Genomic DNA, 20,824 nt, shown 5'->3' with positions numbered 1-20,824 from the left:
GAACGGTGTGGTATGAGGTGGATTCGGTAGAACACGTAGGTGACAATGAGGACAGGTGACAAGCAATGTCACCTGTCCTCATTGTCACCCCATGTTCGGGCCTCATGTTGCGTCCACGCGGGGTGTGTACACGTTATACGGCATGGTGCCGTGTGCGATAACACGGTGCGAGCATGCGATGCTCATTGGGCGGGGCTGTGCGGCAGGTGTTGTACACAATCTGGGTGAGTTGGTGTGTTAGTTGTTTGTTGGGAGTGTTATTTTGTTGAGTGAGTTTGTTCTGTCATGTGTGGGTGCCTGCGCTCCCTGATGTTACGCCCATAGGTAGTTCCAGGTAGCATGGATGAGGGGGGTGATTTAGACGGTAGGACACGTCCGGTAACACGGGTCTTCGGATGTCTTAGCAAGATTCCACCTCCTCCTACGTAAATGCCTGTATCGCTCCGCTACGGCGAAGGGAAGGGGGAAAAAGATCACGGTTATTCAGAAATGTATATACGAGTATATATAAAGTTTGTCCATTTGTTTGTTATCGCATCACACGAGAACCGACCAACCAAATTACTTTCACATTTTCAGGATACATTCGTGTTATCCCAGAGAAGGTTTTAAACTGACTGAGGCCCTAACTCCCTTGAAGTTTAATATATTAAAAATGCTCATTATTTCTTTGCTTCCAAGGAGGGTGGAGTTGTGAATTTAAAATATTCATTAAGGAAAAAATAAATTAATTCTTTTATTTCATTATTATATTTCTGCTACCACGGCAAAGAATTAAGTTACCGTAGTTACATTGGTCTAGTGGTGGTCAACGGGTTGGTCTAGTGGTGAACGCACCTTCGCAAATCAGTTGATTTCGAAGTCGAGGGTTACAACGTTGAAATCATAGTAAAGGCAGTTACTTTTATACGGATTTGAGTATTAGATCGTGGATACCGGTGTTCTTTGGTGGTTGGGTTTCAATTAACCACTCACCTCAGCAATGGTCAACCTGAGACTGTAAAAGATTACACTTCATTTATACTCATACATATCATCTTCATTCATCCTCTGAAGTAATACTTTTCATGGTTCTGGAGGCTAAACAGAAAAGAAAGAAAGTTACTATTTTTCTATCTCTTTTGAAATTTAGGTTCTTTTTCAGGTTTCTATAAAACTTAATTACTAAAATTCGTATTTATCAGTATTATTCTCACAACTGTGGATAACGTACATTGCGGGGGTCCAGATGGTGAAGCCCTCTGGGTTTATGGGAATGGCGACCGAAGCATGCTCAGAGGGTGTCCAGGGCGCCGGTCTTCTTGACAAATTGGGTACGGCGAGGAAAGCGAGCTCAATGACTATGGGATAGGCCTGTTGGCCCCGGGAGACCCTGAGGAGCCCCTTAGTTGTCTCTGGGATTTGCCTGGGCTGACCTGAGCCCTGAGGGTGCAGGTTCTGGCTAGACAGGCCAGCTAGTATGTATATAACTCAAAGGGTTATGTATATGTGTAAAATATATGTATATTGAAGGGTTTGGATAAATATATATATATATATATATATATATATATATATATATATATATAAAACTTTGCGTGCTTACATGCTTGTACACTATATTACTGTACATGATATATGCTTGTATATTATACAGTGCAATCATTTTATCATACACATCATGATACTATACACGATAATTCCATTATTGACTGTAATACAGAGATAGTCTCATTTGATTTGATTCATGGAATGTAGTTATGCACAACTTGTAATGTCTTACAGCAAGTATGGAAATATCTACCATTTTCCTGAAGGCAGATCTGAGCCCTCGCACCATATTTTTTGACACTCTTCATAGGAAATTAGAGCTAATAGAATTCATCTTTGCAGTAAAGGCTCGCTCCAGGTTTTTTTGAGTTCATTGGTTTGCTTGAAATAACATCCTTTCAAAAAAAAACCCAGAGAAAGAAGTCTGGTGATGATAAGTCAGGAGAATGAGAGTGCTACAAACCTTTTGAGATCATGTGATCACCAAACATTTCTTCCAAAAATTCCATGGTGTTTTAGGATGTATGACATGTTGCCCCATCTTGATGCAGGTAACAATAGTGATCATCGGGCTGGAGAAGAGCTACAAATTGCATAATTATATCCTGGTATGCCGAACTACCAAGGACTTTATTAAAAAAAATGGGACCCGCTATTCTTCGTCGAGAAATTGCACACCAAACCCTTCTGTGAATGCAGCGATGATTCATGTAAGATGTGTAGATTTTGTTTGACCAACATCTGTTATTCTGACTATTGATTTGATGTAACGGCTAAAGTGAAAATACACATCATCAACAAAAAAACATATCCAGTATGCCCATCTCTTAAATGATAGCTGTGATAAAGTATTCGCATGTTATATATATATATATATATATATATATATAAACTATTTTGTTTCTGTATCTCACCAGATACAGTTAATAAAAAGTGAGAACACTTACCTATTTGAAGTACTTTCAGAACATTAGTTCCATCATCAGCAGATTTATTTTTTTAAGATACACATAATTAAAATTTGAAAATTAAAAACATTACTTTTAAAATTACAAAACACATTGTTCATTTTGTAATGTATTATGGTAGATGTAGGATTTTTTAAAAATATGACCACAGCTCTGGCCAAATGCCACCGCACGATGGCATTTTTAATATTTTAAATATTTTTTTATTATATATTTTTAAAAGTAATATTTTTAATTATGTGTATTTTTTATAAAATATGAGTAAGTCTGTTGATGATAAAGCTGATGCTCTGAAAGAAATTCAGACAAATAGGTAAGTGTTCTTACTTTTTATTAACCGTATCATATGGTGGTATAATTATTATTATATAATAATTTTTTGATACAGTGGTTGTAATATTCAATTAAAAAAGAATATATATATATATATATATATATATATATATATATATATATATACTTTTCTTCTTTTCTTTTTTGATATTTCTGTTCAAAATGCTGCATCAGCTTTTGAGTTCTGAAAACTTTTGTATAATATGATTTTAAAAAAATTATTATTATTATTATTATTATTATTATTATCCTTGCCAAAGACACTATGCAGAACAATATTTTACATCACATTTTTACTATCATAATTAAAGTAATAATTTTCAAAAGTGTTATATCTTGGTATTGAATATAAAATTAACTTTCACTACAAAAAATATTTTCAGGTATTTTTTATTGCCCAGTAATCTATTTTTCATATTAATATTTCAAATATGAAATTGTTCCCAAAATGTTAAAAACCTTGTCTCCAAATTAATGTAAAATTACTTATTTTAATATGTATAGTGGAGTTAGGAGGTTTTATGTTAAAACATTATTATGTAATTTTCTTCTTTTTAAACTTACTAACCAAACTTTTTTTTTTTAATTCTTGCACGTCAATCATCGACACAAAGATTATCAGTATTCTTATATTTTGTAATACCTTTAAATTTCTCTTGAATAATCTCTAACCAGATTCATACGGATCTTCAACTGGGATATTTTAATTAGTGCAATATCATATTCAAAAACATATCATAATGTTACATTATAAAATAAACCAGAACAAGGAAATGTTCTTTCAGAAATTACGGCAATAATTTTCCATTTTTTCTGTTATGATTTCAAAGATTAACAAAAAGCAAATAAGTTTATTTATTCTTTCCATATTAATAGACTATTAGTTGAAGTCTTTAATAACAGTTGAAAGAGCAACGCCTTCTTTTTTTCCAAACATACCCGATTTTTGCTGTATCTCCTATAATACAGTTAGTCTAAAAAATAGACACTTTCTCATTAATAACATTACAATTTCTAAGAATTTTTTTTATTATACAATGAAATCACGAACAACAGAGTTATACTGGTTTAAATCTACACACAATTTTTTTTTTTAATTCGATTTGCCTTTACTAATTGATCTGAAAAAAAAAGATTATACAAATATTTATAGCAAGTATTGTAAGTACTATATCATGTGGAGTAGTACTTTATGACGAGTATTTTATAACAAGTACACAAATTGCATAATCGTAAAATTCATTCTTGAGATAAAGCTGATCTAAAAAATAATGATTTACATAAAGATAATTACATAAAAATTAATGGAAAGGTACATCAAAATTGTAAAAGGTGTTGATTTAAAAGATTTCATAAGGTATGTAATAACAGATTATTTATTTCTTGTGAATAAATTATATAAAATAAACATTTTGTATGATTTTAAATAAATTTCTCTAATTCTAAATAAAATGTTTACAGTTTTTTTGGGATAATTCACTTAAATCAGTAAAATAACATATTTATGGATTAAAATAGAGACGTAAAATATTTTATTTTACGTCAATAATGTAGAAAATATATATTAGCGTAAGTATTAAGGCCGAGAGTTAAATTGTGATAATTAATATATTCAAACAATTTCTATGTTTGCCAATTTTGGCGGTCAGTCGCTTAGCAACCAATGTAAAAGATCGATAGTCCTTCTTCGAAACCATATGGACGGATAGTATGTTATGTGTGCACGCTCGGCGAAGAATTTGTCAGCCACTTTTTTTTAATAAGGACATTCGGTATAATTTTATAATATGTATTCGACACCAGCGTAGGTCATTTATTATTATTATTTTTTTTTTAAAGATTGACCCTTACAGTCGTCAAGGGTTATGGCTTTAATGATAATCAATTTCGTATTAGTGCTTTACAAAGTAATATTTACAAACGGGAAATTTCTACAAGGTGAATTGAAATCCAATGAGGTCAGTACATTAGTGATTACAGTAGAATCTAGTAAGTAAAATTAATTAAAAGTTAACAAAATTTTTCGGGTATAAAATAATATTTAATCCGATTAAACAATTTTTTTTTAATAATTGTTTCCTCATTAATAACATTAATATAAAATCGAAAAAAAGAGGGAAATTCGTACAAAACAACACAACTGCAATAAAACTATCGATACGAAGCTTTAATATTTTAAAGCTTCTTATTTTGTATAAGCTAAACTTTCAGATTTTCTGTTCATTAAAACTGTCGTTAAACTGTCATTAAAACTATAATTTGTTTAACTAAAGTTTTATTTAAATTGAACGATTAGATAAGTTAAAATCACTTACTGGTTATTTTTTGACAACTGAGTTTTAATGTTATACTGGTAAATCAATTGGGTCTAGATAAAAGAAAACTAAAAACTTAAGTATTTTGTAAGGTTAAATAAAAAATCCATTATTACTCGGACAAAGTTACTTTATACATGGAAATCAATTTTGCATGTGAAAAGTACGGTAGATGAGAAAAATCACTTTAAAAAATACGATTCAGTTTTTATTATGAATTAAAAACAATCTATTGATAAAAATGTCACGCAGCTTTCGGGTAATTTTGATTTTAATTACAATAAGTTTATAACACGCTATCTTCAGCTAGTTTCAAAATAACATTTCTTTCCTAAAAAGAGATGTAACACCACAAAGTATTCCATGTTTTCATGTATATGCCATCATCAACTACGCATTAACATAATGAAGTTATATTTTAAAAAAATAGAATTTAAATTTTTACCAAGTTTTCTAAAAACTATCTTTTCCCTTCAATTTTAATCTCAGTTAGTATTGAACGGGATGATATCATTATCAAAAAGTCTTTTGATTATATATAAAATATTTGAACGAAAAGATTCATAACTGTGCTTAAATCGAGCCCGATAGTAACAAATAACAGACCAACATTTAAAAAAAAAAGGAAACGAACAAGAGTCCTTCAAAATTCAAAATTCTCAGGTTACCCATCACTACATAAAATTCTCGTATCAGCAACAATTTAAAATAGGCGATCAGAAAAAAAATCTATTTTTCGACAAAATAACTAATGTACAGACGCGTTTTTATTCAAACAGTCTCTTTGCTATTTAAAGATTCCTTATTTTTAATGATTAAAAGCAATAAAATTATGAAACGTTCATATTATAATCATAAAGATATTTATGATTAAGAAACACATTAACATTACGGGTTAAGAGTATTTTTAATTAAAAAAATGCTTTTTTTTATATTTTACAAAAACCGTTGCCAATATATTGGCACACAGCTTTCTTTACTATTTTGGATTCTACTAAATACAAAAATAAAAAAGTAGTCCTTTCTATTGTATTATTTACTTCCATAAATAGAAGAAAAAATTAATTTATAAAATTTTTATAGACTTAGTTAATTATAAATTTACGTAATTTATACGTTATACTCGTAATAAGCAATAAACAGTTGGAAATTTTGAAATTAATTTTTTTCAAAAAATGTCTCTTAAATGACTTTAAATTTTAATTCTCGAACTGAATGTTACATAAGAACTGTGTAAGCGTGTGGTCTTCTAAATGTGACGGAATCACATGATGGAAGGGAAAGTATAATTTTATGTTTGCATTATTTATGGACAGCCCGACATATAATTTTCTTTGTCCGTGTTCACTGCGTCACCAGCACCTACCTGCAAGTATACAAGGTGAATGAATGTTCTATTAAAATATTAAACAGGATCAAATAGTCAAAATAAAATATTAGAACCTGTCATGTAAATCGGATGGTAAAATTAGACAACTGAAAGAAAAAATTCTCATTTAATGAAGGACGAGTTGACATCGCAGTTACCGGCCAAAATGAAAAAAAAAAGATAGATATAACATTTTTTAAAGGTTTTTCTTAGTATTTGTTGTCGTTTATTCTAATCGACATAAAAATATTTTCACATGTCCATCAAAGCCCATATTTAAAATCCCAATTTTTTTGTTATTTACTTAGTAGAAAATACTATCCAGTTGTGAATTTTTTTATCCAATGATTTTTGAGGAACACTATTTTACCATTTGTATTTTATTCTAATTCTTACGAAGGTAGAGTGGAATAACAGTTCAAAATTAAAAATTTCTTTTACATAAAAGTTGATGCAAATTTTATGGACTTTAATTTTTGTCTTTATAACGTTTTTAATAGTATTTTTTTTTAAAGTTGAAAAATAATATTCACCGAGATTATATTAAAGATATAGTAACCCGTATAGATCGATTGTAAAGCACCTGAGGTACAAAAGACATCAGAGTTTCTTTCTCTGGTAGTAATGATGTTCACTGTACAACCATGAACAGAATGAAGATGTCAATTGTAGGATTGAATACAATCTATATTTCACTGGGCTTGGCATGCTGACATGTTTGGCTCAGTGAAGAAGGCTACTGGAAACCACTTCACTTTTCACTTTCCCTCGTAAGCCTGGCATGGAACGCTTCTTTTACTTGAGAATAACCTTTTTCATTTTTGGGAGTGGCTTGTGACTCATGTCAGATCACCTACAACCAGTTGATTATGGTACTTAATATACATATATAAACATAGATGGGTTATTTCCGGCCAAGATAAAAATATATAACAAGTTTAATTAAAAATTAATTTTTTTTTTGTTTGAGAAAACTCGTAAATTACAGATATTAAAATTGAAACCATGACTATTTTGTGCGTATGAGACTCATAGAAAAGCCTAAAACTTCGAAAGGTATTTTCTTTGTAATTTTATACTATTACATATAAGCAATTTATATCTTATCGACTTAACTATAGTACGTACTACGAAAATAGTGCTTGTACAAGGCAGATAGTCCCTGTGCATGGCATTTTATTACTCTTTTCTCGTAAAGTTAAGCTCATTTAGAAACCGAGTAATTTGCAATACCGGGTGATTCAAAAAGAATTTCACAACTTCAAAAGCATATAAAGATTTATTTAGATAACTTACCGATTTGGTTGAGGTCTCATTTCACAGCAAAACACATCAAGTTTTGACTCGTGTGGTTCATTAGTACCGAATTCGAACACCAGTGTTGTTAAAAATGGGTATATGGGTAAATGGGTGCTGTACGTGCTCGCTGTATGTTTTGGTTTCACGATTTTCAGTCAGCAACTACAGCTCAACGTAATTTTCGTAGAGAGTACAGTAGGGAGCCTCCTAGTAGGTGTACGGTCTACTCTTGGCACCGATTTACTCTTTACCTTGAAGCTGCTGTGGAACAACTCAGAGAAAGCTTTGCACGTAGTCCGAAGAAATCAACTCGACGTGCGTCGCGTGAGACTGGTATTCCACAAACGACTGTTTGGCGCGTATTACGTAAATGATTATATTTGAAACAAACTAACCGTGGTTCAGCTAATTACAGATGACGAAGAAATTGCTCGGCTGCAGTTTTGTGTAGAAATGATGGATAGAATTGTAGACAACGATACGTTTTAGACAATGTTGTTTTTTACTGATGCGTCAACGTTTCACATCAATGGCAACAACGACAATTTCATGAAGCGGGCATTTGAAAAATTAATTCCTGGTCTTTCCCTCCAGGTAGTGGTTGTTATCAATAATGCGCTGTACCACAATTGACTTCTAGAGAAGCTTCCTAATTCAAATGATAGGAAAGATGGTAGATTAATCGGTTAGAAAAGAATACTATTCCGTTTAATGTGAAGTAATGTTAAAACCACAATTGTATGACATAGAAACTCAAAAATAAAGTACAATTTTAATGAACAATTAAACAAAACACGGGCCTTAGGTTCTGCGACTTCCACCTTACCATTCTGATTTAAATCCGATCGGGGTGGTATGGTCGGCTCTGAAAAGATATGTTGGTAGTAATAACACAACATCTTTAATGTAAGATTATTAAAAAATTAAGCTGAGGGAAAAATTAATGAAATAAATAAGGATGATTGAAAACCATGTTGTGAGCATGTAAAAAAAGCTGAAACTGAGTATAAGATGAAACCGTTAATCGACGAAATGAAGGATAAATTTATCATGCATCTAGACCGTGGTAGTGAAAGTGACTGTTGCAATGAAGACAAAGAAGATGTTCCAACGAAGAACTTGCACAAAAACTGCACACATAATGCAAATTTCAAGTCAGTGTTAATTGTAAAATCGACAATGAAAACAATCGTACAAAAAAAGAATTTGAAAATTTTAAATATTGTACGATAATAATTGTACATCTAATTTAGTGTAATTACGGATACAATACGCATTCAAGCACTAGTTAATAATTGTTTAGTTTAAAAATACACATAATTAAAATTCTTTTTTTTGCGATCTTTATTTATTGAATTATGAATACTAATTGGGTAATAATGAATTACAACTAATAAAATGTGAAAATGATAGTAAATTAAACGTGCATAAATAAAAGTACAACGATTATTATTGTTGTCGTATTAGATGGGTGTAAATGTTTTCAGATTAGGTAGTAATGCAGTCTCGACCTTCTTCAACGTAAGCTTTTAATGTCATTGGACGCTCTGTAGATTATGAATTTATAAATGGTATAGGAATACCAAAAATAAGATTTCTATTTAATAATTTGACTTTTCAAAATGAATACGATTATATAAAATTCAATTCAGTTGTTGATTTATTAGACAAATAAAAATTATTATATACGACGTAGAAATTATATGCCTACTTTTACTAAAAATATTAATACTATCTGGTGTGTTTTAGCAATGGGCATTCGTTGCAAGATTCTGCTTTCTTTCTGAAGACGGCCAATTTGAATATAGTATCCGGTACGATAAGGTATGAGGCAACAATTAATAGTAAATTATAACAACTTTATTATGAAATTACAAACATTTTTTATTAAGAAAAATAAACGCTTCATAATTACAGTATAATTCTCATTTACTTCTACGAATGAAGTCTAGGATAACCCGAACTCAACTCGCCTGCCGAGTTGATGTTCTGAGCATCAGTTTTCCCGATTCTCTGATTAAGCTCTTCGCTAAGAAAACGTTATGTTCATTCTTTAGAATTTAATACTGTACATACTTAAGATAATGCAAGGGCTTGCGTTAAATATTTATTTAAATATCAAAATTGCATTACGATTTTATTTTTACTTTAGTAAAATCACGGCAGAGAATTTTAATTAAAAATAATTTCAATTATTACGAGTATATTATTGATTTAACTATAAAATATATGATTTATACTCTATTTTTTTCATTCAAAAAACATAGAACTGTTCGAACCCTGAGGTTATATTAAAGTGCTTAAAATATTGTACAATTAACGTATTTCCCTACCGAAAAAACAACGTGAAAATAAAATCTATTACAAAAATATAAATAGGCTACTGCACATTGCATACTCAGTACTAGACAGTATCTTTATTTTTCTACATTTTATTTTATACCATAATATTCTCATTTTTAAATGTAACATTCGGTAATATTTTAATTGTGTTACGATATTTACTCACTTGTCATTGCTTTTTTTTCGTTTATCCCTTTATTTTCTAATTAACATTTGTCTCAGGATGGCTGCGTTAGAGCGGAGTCGTACAGTATTAAGAATACTGTAGTCGTACTGTAAGAATACCAATCCACAGGGTTGGTCTAGTGGTGAACGCGTCTTCGCAAATCAGCTGATTTCCAAGACGAGAGTTCCAAGTTCAAGTCCTAGTAAAGGCAGTTACTATTATACGGATTTGAATACTAAATCGTGAATACGGGTTTTCTTAGGTGGTTGGGTTTCAATTAACCACACATCTCAGAAATGGTCGACCTGAGACTGTACAAGACTACACTTCACTTACACTCGTACATATCATCGTATGAAGTAATACCTAACGGTGATTCCCGAAGGCTAAACATGAAAAAAAATATTAAGAATACTACTTTTATTTAGTTCAGGAGAAAAAAAAGAAGAAAGTCTTTCAGTTACAAATTGATTTGATATTTTACGTAAACTAAAGCATTTTCTTAAATTACACTGATCAACAATGATTTTGTTAAAAGAGAGTGAATAACTGATTCTAACAGTATTTTTCATGATGATTTCAAATTAGAATTCTTCTATCAGGCTTGGTTTTTTTGTAACTACCATTCTTATTTTCAGGTAGTATCATGCATGAGCTCCATAAGCACAGAATTTTGTGAACGTATTTTATTACATTATTTATCAACTAAATAACTTTTGTTTATTTATTACAGTCCCTTAATTGTTGTCACATTGATTTTTTAGACAATAATCATCATGTTTATTATTTACACAGTAATTAAAATGAACAAGAATGATTCATTCTTCCTATTTTCATCTTACTATAAACATATTATGCACTCATTAGTTATTTCTATCGTTATTATATTTACTTGTAAACTGTCGTGCAGACTAGAAAAATATTTTTAATTCTCATTCAAGCGTCGATTCTCGTGTGTGTAACATTCAGTTTTGTAGCTGGCTTTCGTATTTGGAAGTATATGTTGTTCAGTAAAGTGAGAGTATGTCTATTAAATTAGTGTGTTCATAAAGTGTTTCTTTTTAAACATTATTAGTTATTGTAATGTATTAACGATGCCTCGCAGTTGCATTATTCTTCCAAACAATTTCTGCTACATCTGAGGTGAAGTAACGTTGAAGTCTTAGAAAAGAAATATAACCCCACTGATAAAGAAGTCGTATGAAGTGTATATTGGATGTAACTTAGATGATCAGGACAAATCTTGGGCTCTTCATATTTGCTGTGCTTCTTGTGTATCATTGTTGACTGGTTGGTTAAATGGATCTCGTGACGTGCCATTTGCAATTCCAACGATTTGGAGAGAACCGAAGGATCACGTCACAGACTGTTATTTTTGTGTAATAAATATCTAGGATAACAGCTAAAACTAGACGTACTGTTAAATACCCTGATATGCCCTCTGTCATGTGGCCAGTACCACTTAGCCAGCCAAGAGCTTCCAATTCCAGTACCACCAGATACATGGAACTTAGATGAAGATGAAAATGTTGAATCTTGTGCTGATTTATCAGGGAATGAAGAAAGAGATTCAAACTTTTAAAAAATAGATATACTGAACCCTATTTTATTAATCAGTCAGAATTAAAATATCTGGTTTTGATCTAAATTTATAAAAAAATCAAGCAGAAATACTGGCATCAAGACTGAAAGGATGGCATCTTTTATAACCAAACACTAAAATAAGTGCTTTCCATGACACAGTCCTAATTTGAACATTTCTTCTCTCAATACGAAAACGTAGTATACTGTAATGATGTGGACTCTTTACTGGAAGCTTTGGGACATATGCACCATCCTGATTAATGGTGATTTTTTATTGACTCGTCAAAGCTTAGTTTGAAAGCTGTTCTACTTCAAATTGGAAATAAATGCCCATCAATACTGTTAGCATATGTTGTACACATGAAGGAGTCTTATGAAAATATTAAACATGTATTGAGCAGGACAGTATGAGAAATATTTATGGGATATTTGTGGAGATCTTAAAGTAATAGCACTTTTATTTGGACTGCAACTTGGATACACTAAGTTCTGTTGCTATTTGTGCAAGTGGGACAGCAGGGATAGGATAAACCATTACTTAAAAGAGCAGTGGCCAAAGAGAGAGGCATTAACTGTAGGAGAGAAGAATGTTGTCAGTCAGGTATAAGTAAAACCAGAAAATGCTTATCTTCTGCCACTACACATTAAGCTAGATTTATTCAGAAATTTTGTTGAAGCAATGGATCGTAATGGTGCAGGATTTCAGTTTCTAAAAAAAAAATTCCCTAATATAAGCAATATTAAAATAAAGGAAAGTATATTCGTTGGACCACAAATAAGAAAACTAATGGTCCGGCGTTTGAAGAATATTTGAATGCTGAAGAATGTAGGTTGCTGCATGGAATTACAATTTTTTTCTTATGTGGTGAGGTCAGGGAAGTTTTGATTTATTTTGTCTTCATTCATTATAAACTAGGAAGTGGATGTATATCGGAGCAAAAATTTGTTGATGGATGTGGGAATGTATGAATGACATTATTTTATTTCCTTTATACAAGAGTATCGTGTCATTAATACAACATTATCAGTAGGCCTATATATTTTGTCTTCATTTCTCATTGTGTAGTATGTACAAGACAGATTGAAATTTTTTAAATCATCTCGTATAAACATTTCACACAAAAACCTCAATTACAATATGAATATATTACATGTATAAAACCAAGATCTTAATAGTTTGGACAGTATGAAATTTAAGTATACTCTAAAATTTGAAAAAAAAAACAATATATTACATGAACAAACATAATATTGATGAAATATACAGTGATCAACATAAAACTGAACCCATGATGAACCGCTACCCAACACTATTTATGAAAGATTCTCAAACAACTAGCGTGACTGTGGATATATATGTTACTACTGATTGTTGCTGCCTTTCATAAGGTGGTTACGTGTCAGTGCAGTGTACGTTTTGGTGCGGTACTTTTGTGTTTGTGTAAAATGTCTTATTCAATCCAGGAGAGGATAGCTATAGTTGAGGCCTATATTCGTCTGGATCGTTTGTTAATCACGTCATGTATTCGTAGAAAAATTTCCGAATACCTGCATCCCAGCGAAGAGTAGCATTCACGATTTAGTTAAAAAATGGCTTACAAGTTCGGTTTCAAATGCAAAACGAAATAGGCGACCTTCCGTTAGGACTCCATAGGCCATTGCCGATATTGAAAGGAAAATGACTACGCAAATTTTCCCCAAAATCTGGTGTTAAATACACATTTTGTCGTAAAATTCTTCATAAATTAAAATTGAAACCATACCGCGTTACAACTGTGCAACAACTGAAGGAGACAGACAAACCGAAACGACTTGATTATTACAACTGGCTTCTCGAAAACATTGTTGGTGGGGAGATAGACCCGATGTCGTATTTCATATCAGACGAGGCATGGTTTCATTTATCCCACCATGTTAATTCGTAGAACACCAGGTATTGGATGGCGATCCTCACGAGATATTCGAACGTCCACTTCACAATGAGAAAATTGGTGTTTGGGTGCCGTTTCCGGTACTTATATGGTGGACCAATATTTTTTGACCGGACTGTCAAAACACAAGTTTATCTCACAATCTTCGAAGAATTGTATGCGCAATTAACTGATAATGAAAAAGAATACAGCTTCTTCCAACAAGACGGAGCAACGTGTGACACATCAAACGTTTCACTGAATCGCGTTCATGCAGCTTTCACAAATGAACGAGCTATCAGCAGAGGATGGTGGCTTCCATGTTCCCCAGAGTTGTCTACTTGCGATTTCCTTTGGGGCTACTTAAAGGATAGAGTTTATGCATCTAATACCCACAATATTGATGAACTGAAGGTGAACATTCAACGAGAAATCAACACAATTGACAACGTTTTGCGTCGGACGACTCTAATATGATCATCGAGCACAAAAGTGCATCGATGCCCAGGGTGGTCATTTTGAACATCTTTTGTAATAATAAGGCAAATAAATGCATCATTTAAATTACGTTTTATGTTTTTCTTATTTAATATATCCGTATCATTCATAAAATTTAATTCCAACGTAACCTACCGGTTCTGCAGCGGTTACGTTATGGGTTCGGTTTTATGTTGTTCGCTCTGTATTATTCCATTAGTATTTAAAAAGTCTCCTAACATTTTTAAGACGGACATCTTTAGCAACAATGCTATCGGTACTCAACTGAAAAAAAGTAAAAAATCAGATTGCAAATACCGTTGGAAGGAAAAGTTTAATTAATTTAAAAGCAAGCTGTTACATATTTAATAATTTAAATTTTTTTATTAAATCTCTAGTCTGTTAAAATGAATTAAATATTTCTTACTTCATTAATTTTATTTTAGTACTATAAATTACAAACTATTCTTTATAAAAATGCTACCCGAATTTTTAGAATTAAGTTACATACAGATATCAGTATCTTTCTGTAAAGAAAGACGTCTTACTCTGTCTGGATGTTTACCCTCTCCGGGCAAGCTGACGGATGTTATATTTCTTCTGATTGTTACAATTATAAAACCAGTAATGTTGCAATAAAAATATTTATCTCTGTTAAAGAAAAGGTTATTTAAATGAGTGAAACATTTCATAATTATATTAATCATGCGCTGTGTTTCAGGAATACGCTCCACAAAATCTTCTTCTCTACTACGATTCGGAGAACCAGTGGCCAGCTGTTTATAAAACAAACAAGGTAAAATGATTGTAAACAGTTCAGAAAAACATTTTAAAATTTGATGTTATTTCAAATACACATCCATGCAGATAGTGTGTTTGATATGCTCAATTGATAAGGCCGAATTATCGTGAGGTAGCAAACTTGAACCTTTAGTCTTGGAGGAAATTCAAGGGCTAGCAATCTGAGTTATTAAAGTTTTGTAATTTTTTTAAACAAATTCTAAAGAAGTCGTTAGATATAAAAACTCAACGAATTTAATAATAGGGGATGTAGGCGTAAAATCACATTTTCCTGCGTTTTTATTTAATTGTAATCGATGGATTCCATGCTTTTTAAATGAGGTTTTGGATAAAATAATTTAAAACAGAATAGATTAATTTAGTACGTATTTATTAGTTTTATTTACAAAATTATAACAGCTGAAAATTAGATGTCTTCTTTTTCTAGCAAGAATATAGTGAAGGTTTTTTTTATTTTTCTCTTTATAATTTATCTTTATGAGAGGGTTAGCAAATTTAAACTCTGCTACATCGAGGTGCATTTATTCATTGTATTTTTGTTGGAAGCTTTATCACATTCAAAGAAATAGTCATATACCTAAACGTCTTATGGCAGAACTCGGGTAAGTTTTATGTAGGGTAATTTCTCTCTATACCTGTGCCATTGCTTTGTTTGGTAAGTTTGATGAGTTTTTTATTTGTTCTTTGTTTTGATTGTTGTGTTGCACTCTTACAAAATTTGACTATAGTCATTGATTGTACTGTTACATCCAGCCATATGTGCTAAACATCCCCACCAACTGGAGGAGGCAGGCTTTATGAAGTACTTCAATGGGTTAAGTACTTTTTCATTTTTATGTTCCTTTATGAACAGATTAGTCGCTGACTTACTACTCACCCCTTTTCACTAATTCCTGATTTCTTCTTCCCTGGTGAGAGTCTTTGGGTTTTAGTTAGATGCTAAATGGATCTGAACTAAGGATGTTGAGACTTTTTGTTTTAAATTTTATATCCTTCAAATATGAATGGTTTGATGGGGCAGACTCTTCCTGAAGACTCATTCAAGACTTTTGTCCCTATTTGATGGCTGTACAAAAAGCCCAATCTGAGGTGCTTATTGTGTAATACTGGAACCTCCTAATCTCTCACAACCTAAATTAAGTATCATGCTAAACAATATTTCTGCTACATAAAACAATCAAAATAATTTCAGTAACCAATAATTTTTATTAATTTTATGTCTGATTAGAGCCTCTGAGTAACAGAAAACTTTTTCAGTTTCTTGAAATTTGTTGAGGACAGAATCTATTGTATAACAGCAAATCTAATACTAATGATATTTTTGGTGATGATTATTTGATTTGTATTTTTAAATCCTTCCCTAATGAGTAATGGCAGTGTATGTTGTTTTACTACAGAAAGGAGTACAGTAATGTGTTGTTTTACACTAACTGTCTTTCTTAAACTTTGATGTGTATAAAGTAACTGAGATTCAAAAAGCACCAGTCAGAGTTGGTTTCTCTGAAAGCAATGATGTTCACTATGCAGTCAGTTATGGTGAACAAAGCAAAGGTATAACTTGTAGAGCAGAAGATTACCTACCACATTTCAGTGTGTAGAAATGGTGACGTTCATCAGTAATATGGAGACAACAGGAAACCACTTCAATCTTAAACTTTTCCTAGTAAGTTTTGTATAAGATTCTTGCTTTTCTTCAGAAATGCTATGCTACTTTCAGGAATGAGTTATTCCTTTTATCACATTCACTAGAATCATTTAGTTTTGGGATCTAACCAAACCATCAAAATCATGTGATAATGTTTCGTCAAAACTAAGTGAACTGTTAGACAAAAATTGCTGATGTGATACTTGTTTTTGTTATACATATATTTCAGACATGTCAACAAAAAGAAGCTGTATTGAATAGAGAACAAAATCAAATTATTCTTTTAACATCAGCAGACTCATCAGCAGGATGTTTACTTGTATCAAATTCATCAAATTCTCGAAGTACCAGTTTCAAAGATACTAAAATTATGTCTTGTCATAATTCCCGCAGATTTAGAAGTGCAAGAGAACGTTGGTGGTTTCTAGCGATAAGCAACTGTAATTCAACAAAGGTAAAGTATTACTTCCTAAAATTTACAAAACAAATAGCACTGCAATATAGGCTATTCTAAAATAATAATATAACACACTTAGTATAACACACTGAAACATTTTATCGTACAGATACAGAATAATCAATTATCCCAGTAAATTTTTTAATGTCTCAACATTAAACAAGCTTAATAATGATTCTGTTCTCTGTGAGTGCGATTTGGCATGCACCAAGTGATAGTCATCTGTGAAAGTTTTGACAGTGACCCTTCAGAGAGTAAAAGCTCCAAAAACTTGTTGAAAACCATATTTCAGAACAAAGAGCCTGCATCATAATATTCTCTGACTCTAGAATTTAGAATATTACTTTAATAATCAGTGCAATTAAAAAATAGCCTCTCATAATGGTTTAGGCTTGGGAACCTGTAACATAATTATTTTGAATATTGAGTTCCAACTCAGAAATGAAAATATAGCCTGAATGTTAAGTACTACCACATCAGTTTGGTAATCAGTCTTCCAACTCTGAATAACCCTGAAGAATGTAATCCTCCCTCTCAAATCTCTTATAAATTTACGTATATTGATTACTAATTTGTAAATGTTTTTATTAACGTTACCTTGATCACCTTCTAAATCATCCGCAAAGGAAATTAATTAAAAAATGGCAAGATATGATTTATCTATACCTATAACTATAACTATTACTTTCCTATTACTATTACCTTGTTTAACAATAACTATTGTCCTCAGAAGAATCCCATCCTTCTTTTAGAAGCAATTTAACTAGAACTATATTACAACAATAAGAAAAAGAGTCTCAGTAAAGACAGTTCTGAAATAGTCAGTGAAGTGATGATTACCAATATACAAACATTAGATCCTAGTCAAACTGGTAATCCCTAGTATCATCGGCTTGGTATTTAATTGATACAGTTAGGCCTCAATCAATCAAATTTTTACAATATTGGTCATTAAGTTATCTTACTCTCTTATATATCCCTTTATTTAAGTTTTGTTTCACTGTGTTTGATTTGCTGGACCTTCATATCATAGTCAATTCACAAGGGTCTAGATTCTGCACCAGTATACAGAAAACTACTTCACATTGCAGTAGTTTCTTCTCAGCATCGTACATAGAAATTCTGAATTATTGGGTTCATTTTGATTTCAAAATGAATAACCAAACGAATGTTATTTTTTTATTTTTTTTTTTTGTCTTCAAGTCATTTGACTGGTTTGATGCAGCTCTCCAAGATTCCCTATCTAGTGCTAGTCGTTTCATTTCAGTATACCCTCTACATCCTTCATCCCTAACAATTTGTTTTACATATTCCAAACGTGGCCTGCCTACACAATTTTTTCCTTCTACCTGTCCTTCCAATATTAAAGCGACTATTCCAGGATGCCTTAGTATGTGGCCTATAAGTCTGTCTCTTCTTTTAACTATATTTTTCCAAATGCTTCTTTCTTCATCTATTTATCGCAATACCTCTTCATTTGTCACTTTATCCACCCATCTGATTTTTAACATTCTCCTATAGCACCACATTTCAAAAGCAAAAACTAATAACGAATGTTATTATTCATTTAAAATGTAACTCTTATATTGATAAAATGAATCGAATCGTACAATAAAATGTTTTTAGAAAACTTAACTCAAAATATTATCAGTTGTCTAATACCACTTTCAGGAACTGCAACATCCTCATTCAGAGAGGATGTTTGTAAAAATGACTGAAAATATTTTAAAGTAGGTTTTTTAAAAACATTTTATTAAATAATTTATTTCAGATTGCTAATACAAATTAAAAAGTTTTAATTACCAGTAATACAATTTTACACAAAACAAAGCAAATTTTAATATCTTTATTTTAACAATTCCTTAGATAAATAATTACACTAGCACTCCTGATTTACAGTTTTAAAAATGTTTCTTATTTTTACTTGTCCACAGGGTTTAAGTATGCAGTACAAATTTTTAATGACAAATGGACCACCTGGTGATTACTGGCATGAGCATTTTTCAGCCGATGAATTTTGTAAGTAAAGTTTCTTACAACTTGTTTTAAATTTATTATTTTTTCAATGATTTTGAAAAAGGAATACATAAATAGTTGTTATAAAGGAAGTCACTTTAGAAATTACAGGGAGATTCATAATGACTATAAGCTAGTAAATAGTTGGGCAATAATATTCAAGCTGTTTATAACAATTATTGTATTTTATAACTCTGTAATATCTGAATGTGCAAATTTTAGCAAATTTGGAATGTATCATTCTTTCATTTGAAATTTTTTAATGATATTAAAATCTATTATAAGTAACAAGGAGCATGATCAGAATAAGTTGGTAGACCAATACCATATCTTTCAAGATTATGAAATCAAGCATCATTTAGGGTTGGAGAGAAAGAAAAACTAAGATGTCTTACATTCAAAATGATGTTTATTTCAAAGATTAAAGAAATCTTGAAAAAAGACACACACTATACACATACAAAATTCATTCATAAAATATTATATATTTTATAAAAATAATATGAGTGTGTGTGTATAAAAATAAATATTTTAATCAAGTATTCTTGGAAATTTATACTACAGGCCTTTCAAGGACTGGGTCTCTGTCCTTGATAGTAGACCTACTTGAAGGTTTTATTACAATTACTTTATTCACTGCACAGAATCCTTAATTTGTTGCCATAATAATATTAGTTGTAGCACAGTCATTTCCATTTTTTACTTTTTCTTACACAAATATGAATAAAATCAAGTACAAATATATATTAGTTAAATTGTAGGTTTATTTATTTTCAATATTCAGGTATTACATAAATTTTATACTGTGTGTCTCTGTACACATATATTCATTATATATATATATATATATATATATATATATATACACACACACATATACATATATACTAGCCGGCCCACCTAGCCAGAACCTGAACCCTTAGGGTTCAGATCATCCCAGAGCCAACTCAGGGGCTCCTTGGGCCAAGAAACCTACCCCATGGTCGCAGAGCTCAACTTGCTCGCCATTCCCAATTTTCCAGGAAGACCAGCGCCCTGGAATTCCACAGAACTTGCTTCGGTCTCCAATCCCATCCAACCAGAAGGCTCCACCCCCTTCCGTACGGGGGTCCATACGGGACCCCCATACCGTACGTTATTCTCATGATTATGAGAATAATACTGATAAATACCGTATTGCTTCGAATTTAAGACGCATCTTTTTTTGCAGATTAAAGGATCAAAATGTCAGGTGCGTCTTTAATTCGAGGTGCGTCATCAATTGGAGGTCTAATGCCATTTGATAAATGCATAGTTAATAGGTGTAAAGCTGAAGTTTTTGAACCCGTATGCCTGTTCAAAATCAAATGGTGACCGGACAAAAAAAGTGAAAGAACATTTGTCACCGTGTGTAGAATGCACACAAATTTCTACAAAGATGACTCATTTCAAAGAGTTTTACATATCAACAGCTTTATCTCTGTTGACATAATTTAGTGATGAGTCATCGTTCTGGAATTTGTGCATGTGCTCCATTCATGATGACAAACGATCTTTCACGTTTCGTGTGTAACATCCATTCGATGTTGAACAGGCGTACGGTATACTACTCTAGTTATAAATCGGTCCGTT

The 20,824-nt window shown here is 31.5% G+C and overlaps 1 protein-coding gene across 3 annotated transcripts in view; it reads left to right on the top strand.

Annotated features, from left to right (window-relative positions):
• Positions 1-4,539: 4,539 nt before the first annotated feature.
• The window catches only part of LOC142322848 (transmembrane protein 145-like), a 60,488-nt gene continuing 44,203 nt past the window's right edge, over positions 4,540-20,824 (top strand). The window contains exons 1-5 of one of the 3 annotated variants that reach the window (XM_075361930.1): positions 4,540-4,789; positions 9,564-9,638; positions 15,016-15,090; positions 17,134-17,194; positions 19,132-19,216. In XM_075361930.1, coding sequence (XP_075218045.1) covers positions 4,785-4,789; positions 9,564-9,638; positions 15,016-15,090; positions 17,134-17,194; positions 19,132-19,216 — 301 coding nt within the window. In that variant the 5' untranslated portion in view covers positions 4,540-4,784. Of the gene's footprint in view, positions 4,790-9,563; positions 9,639-15,015; positions 15,091-16,969; positions 17,195-19,131; positions 19,217-20,824 lie in introns of all 3 variants that reach the window. The other 2 variants (XM_075361927.1, XM_075361929.1) reach the window with 2 other exon arrangements.

This window comes from Lycorma delicatula, chromosome 4 (genome assembly GCF_047948215.1).
Source record: "Lycorma delicatula isolate Av1 chromosome 4, ASM4794821v1, whole genome shotgun sequence".
In the NCBI taxonomy this organism is placed as follows: domain Eukaryota; kingdom Metazoa; phylum Arthropoda; class Insecta; order Hemiptera; family Fulgoridae; genus Lycorma; species Lycorma delicatula.
Note: the sequence above shows the minus strand (reverse complement) of the source record. Positions and strands in the feature narration are given on the sequence as shown.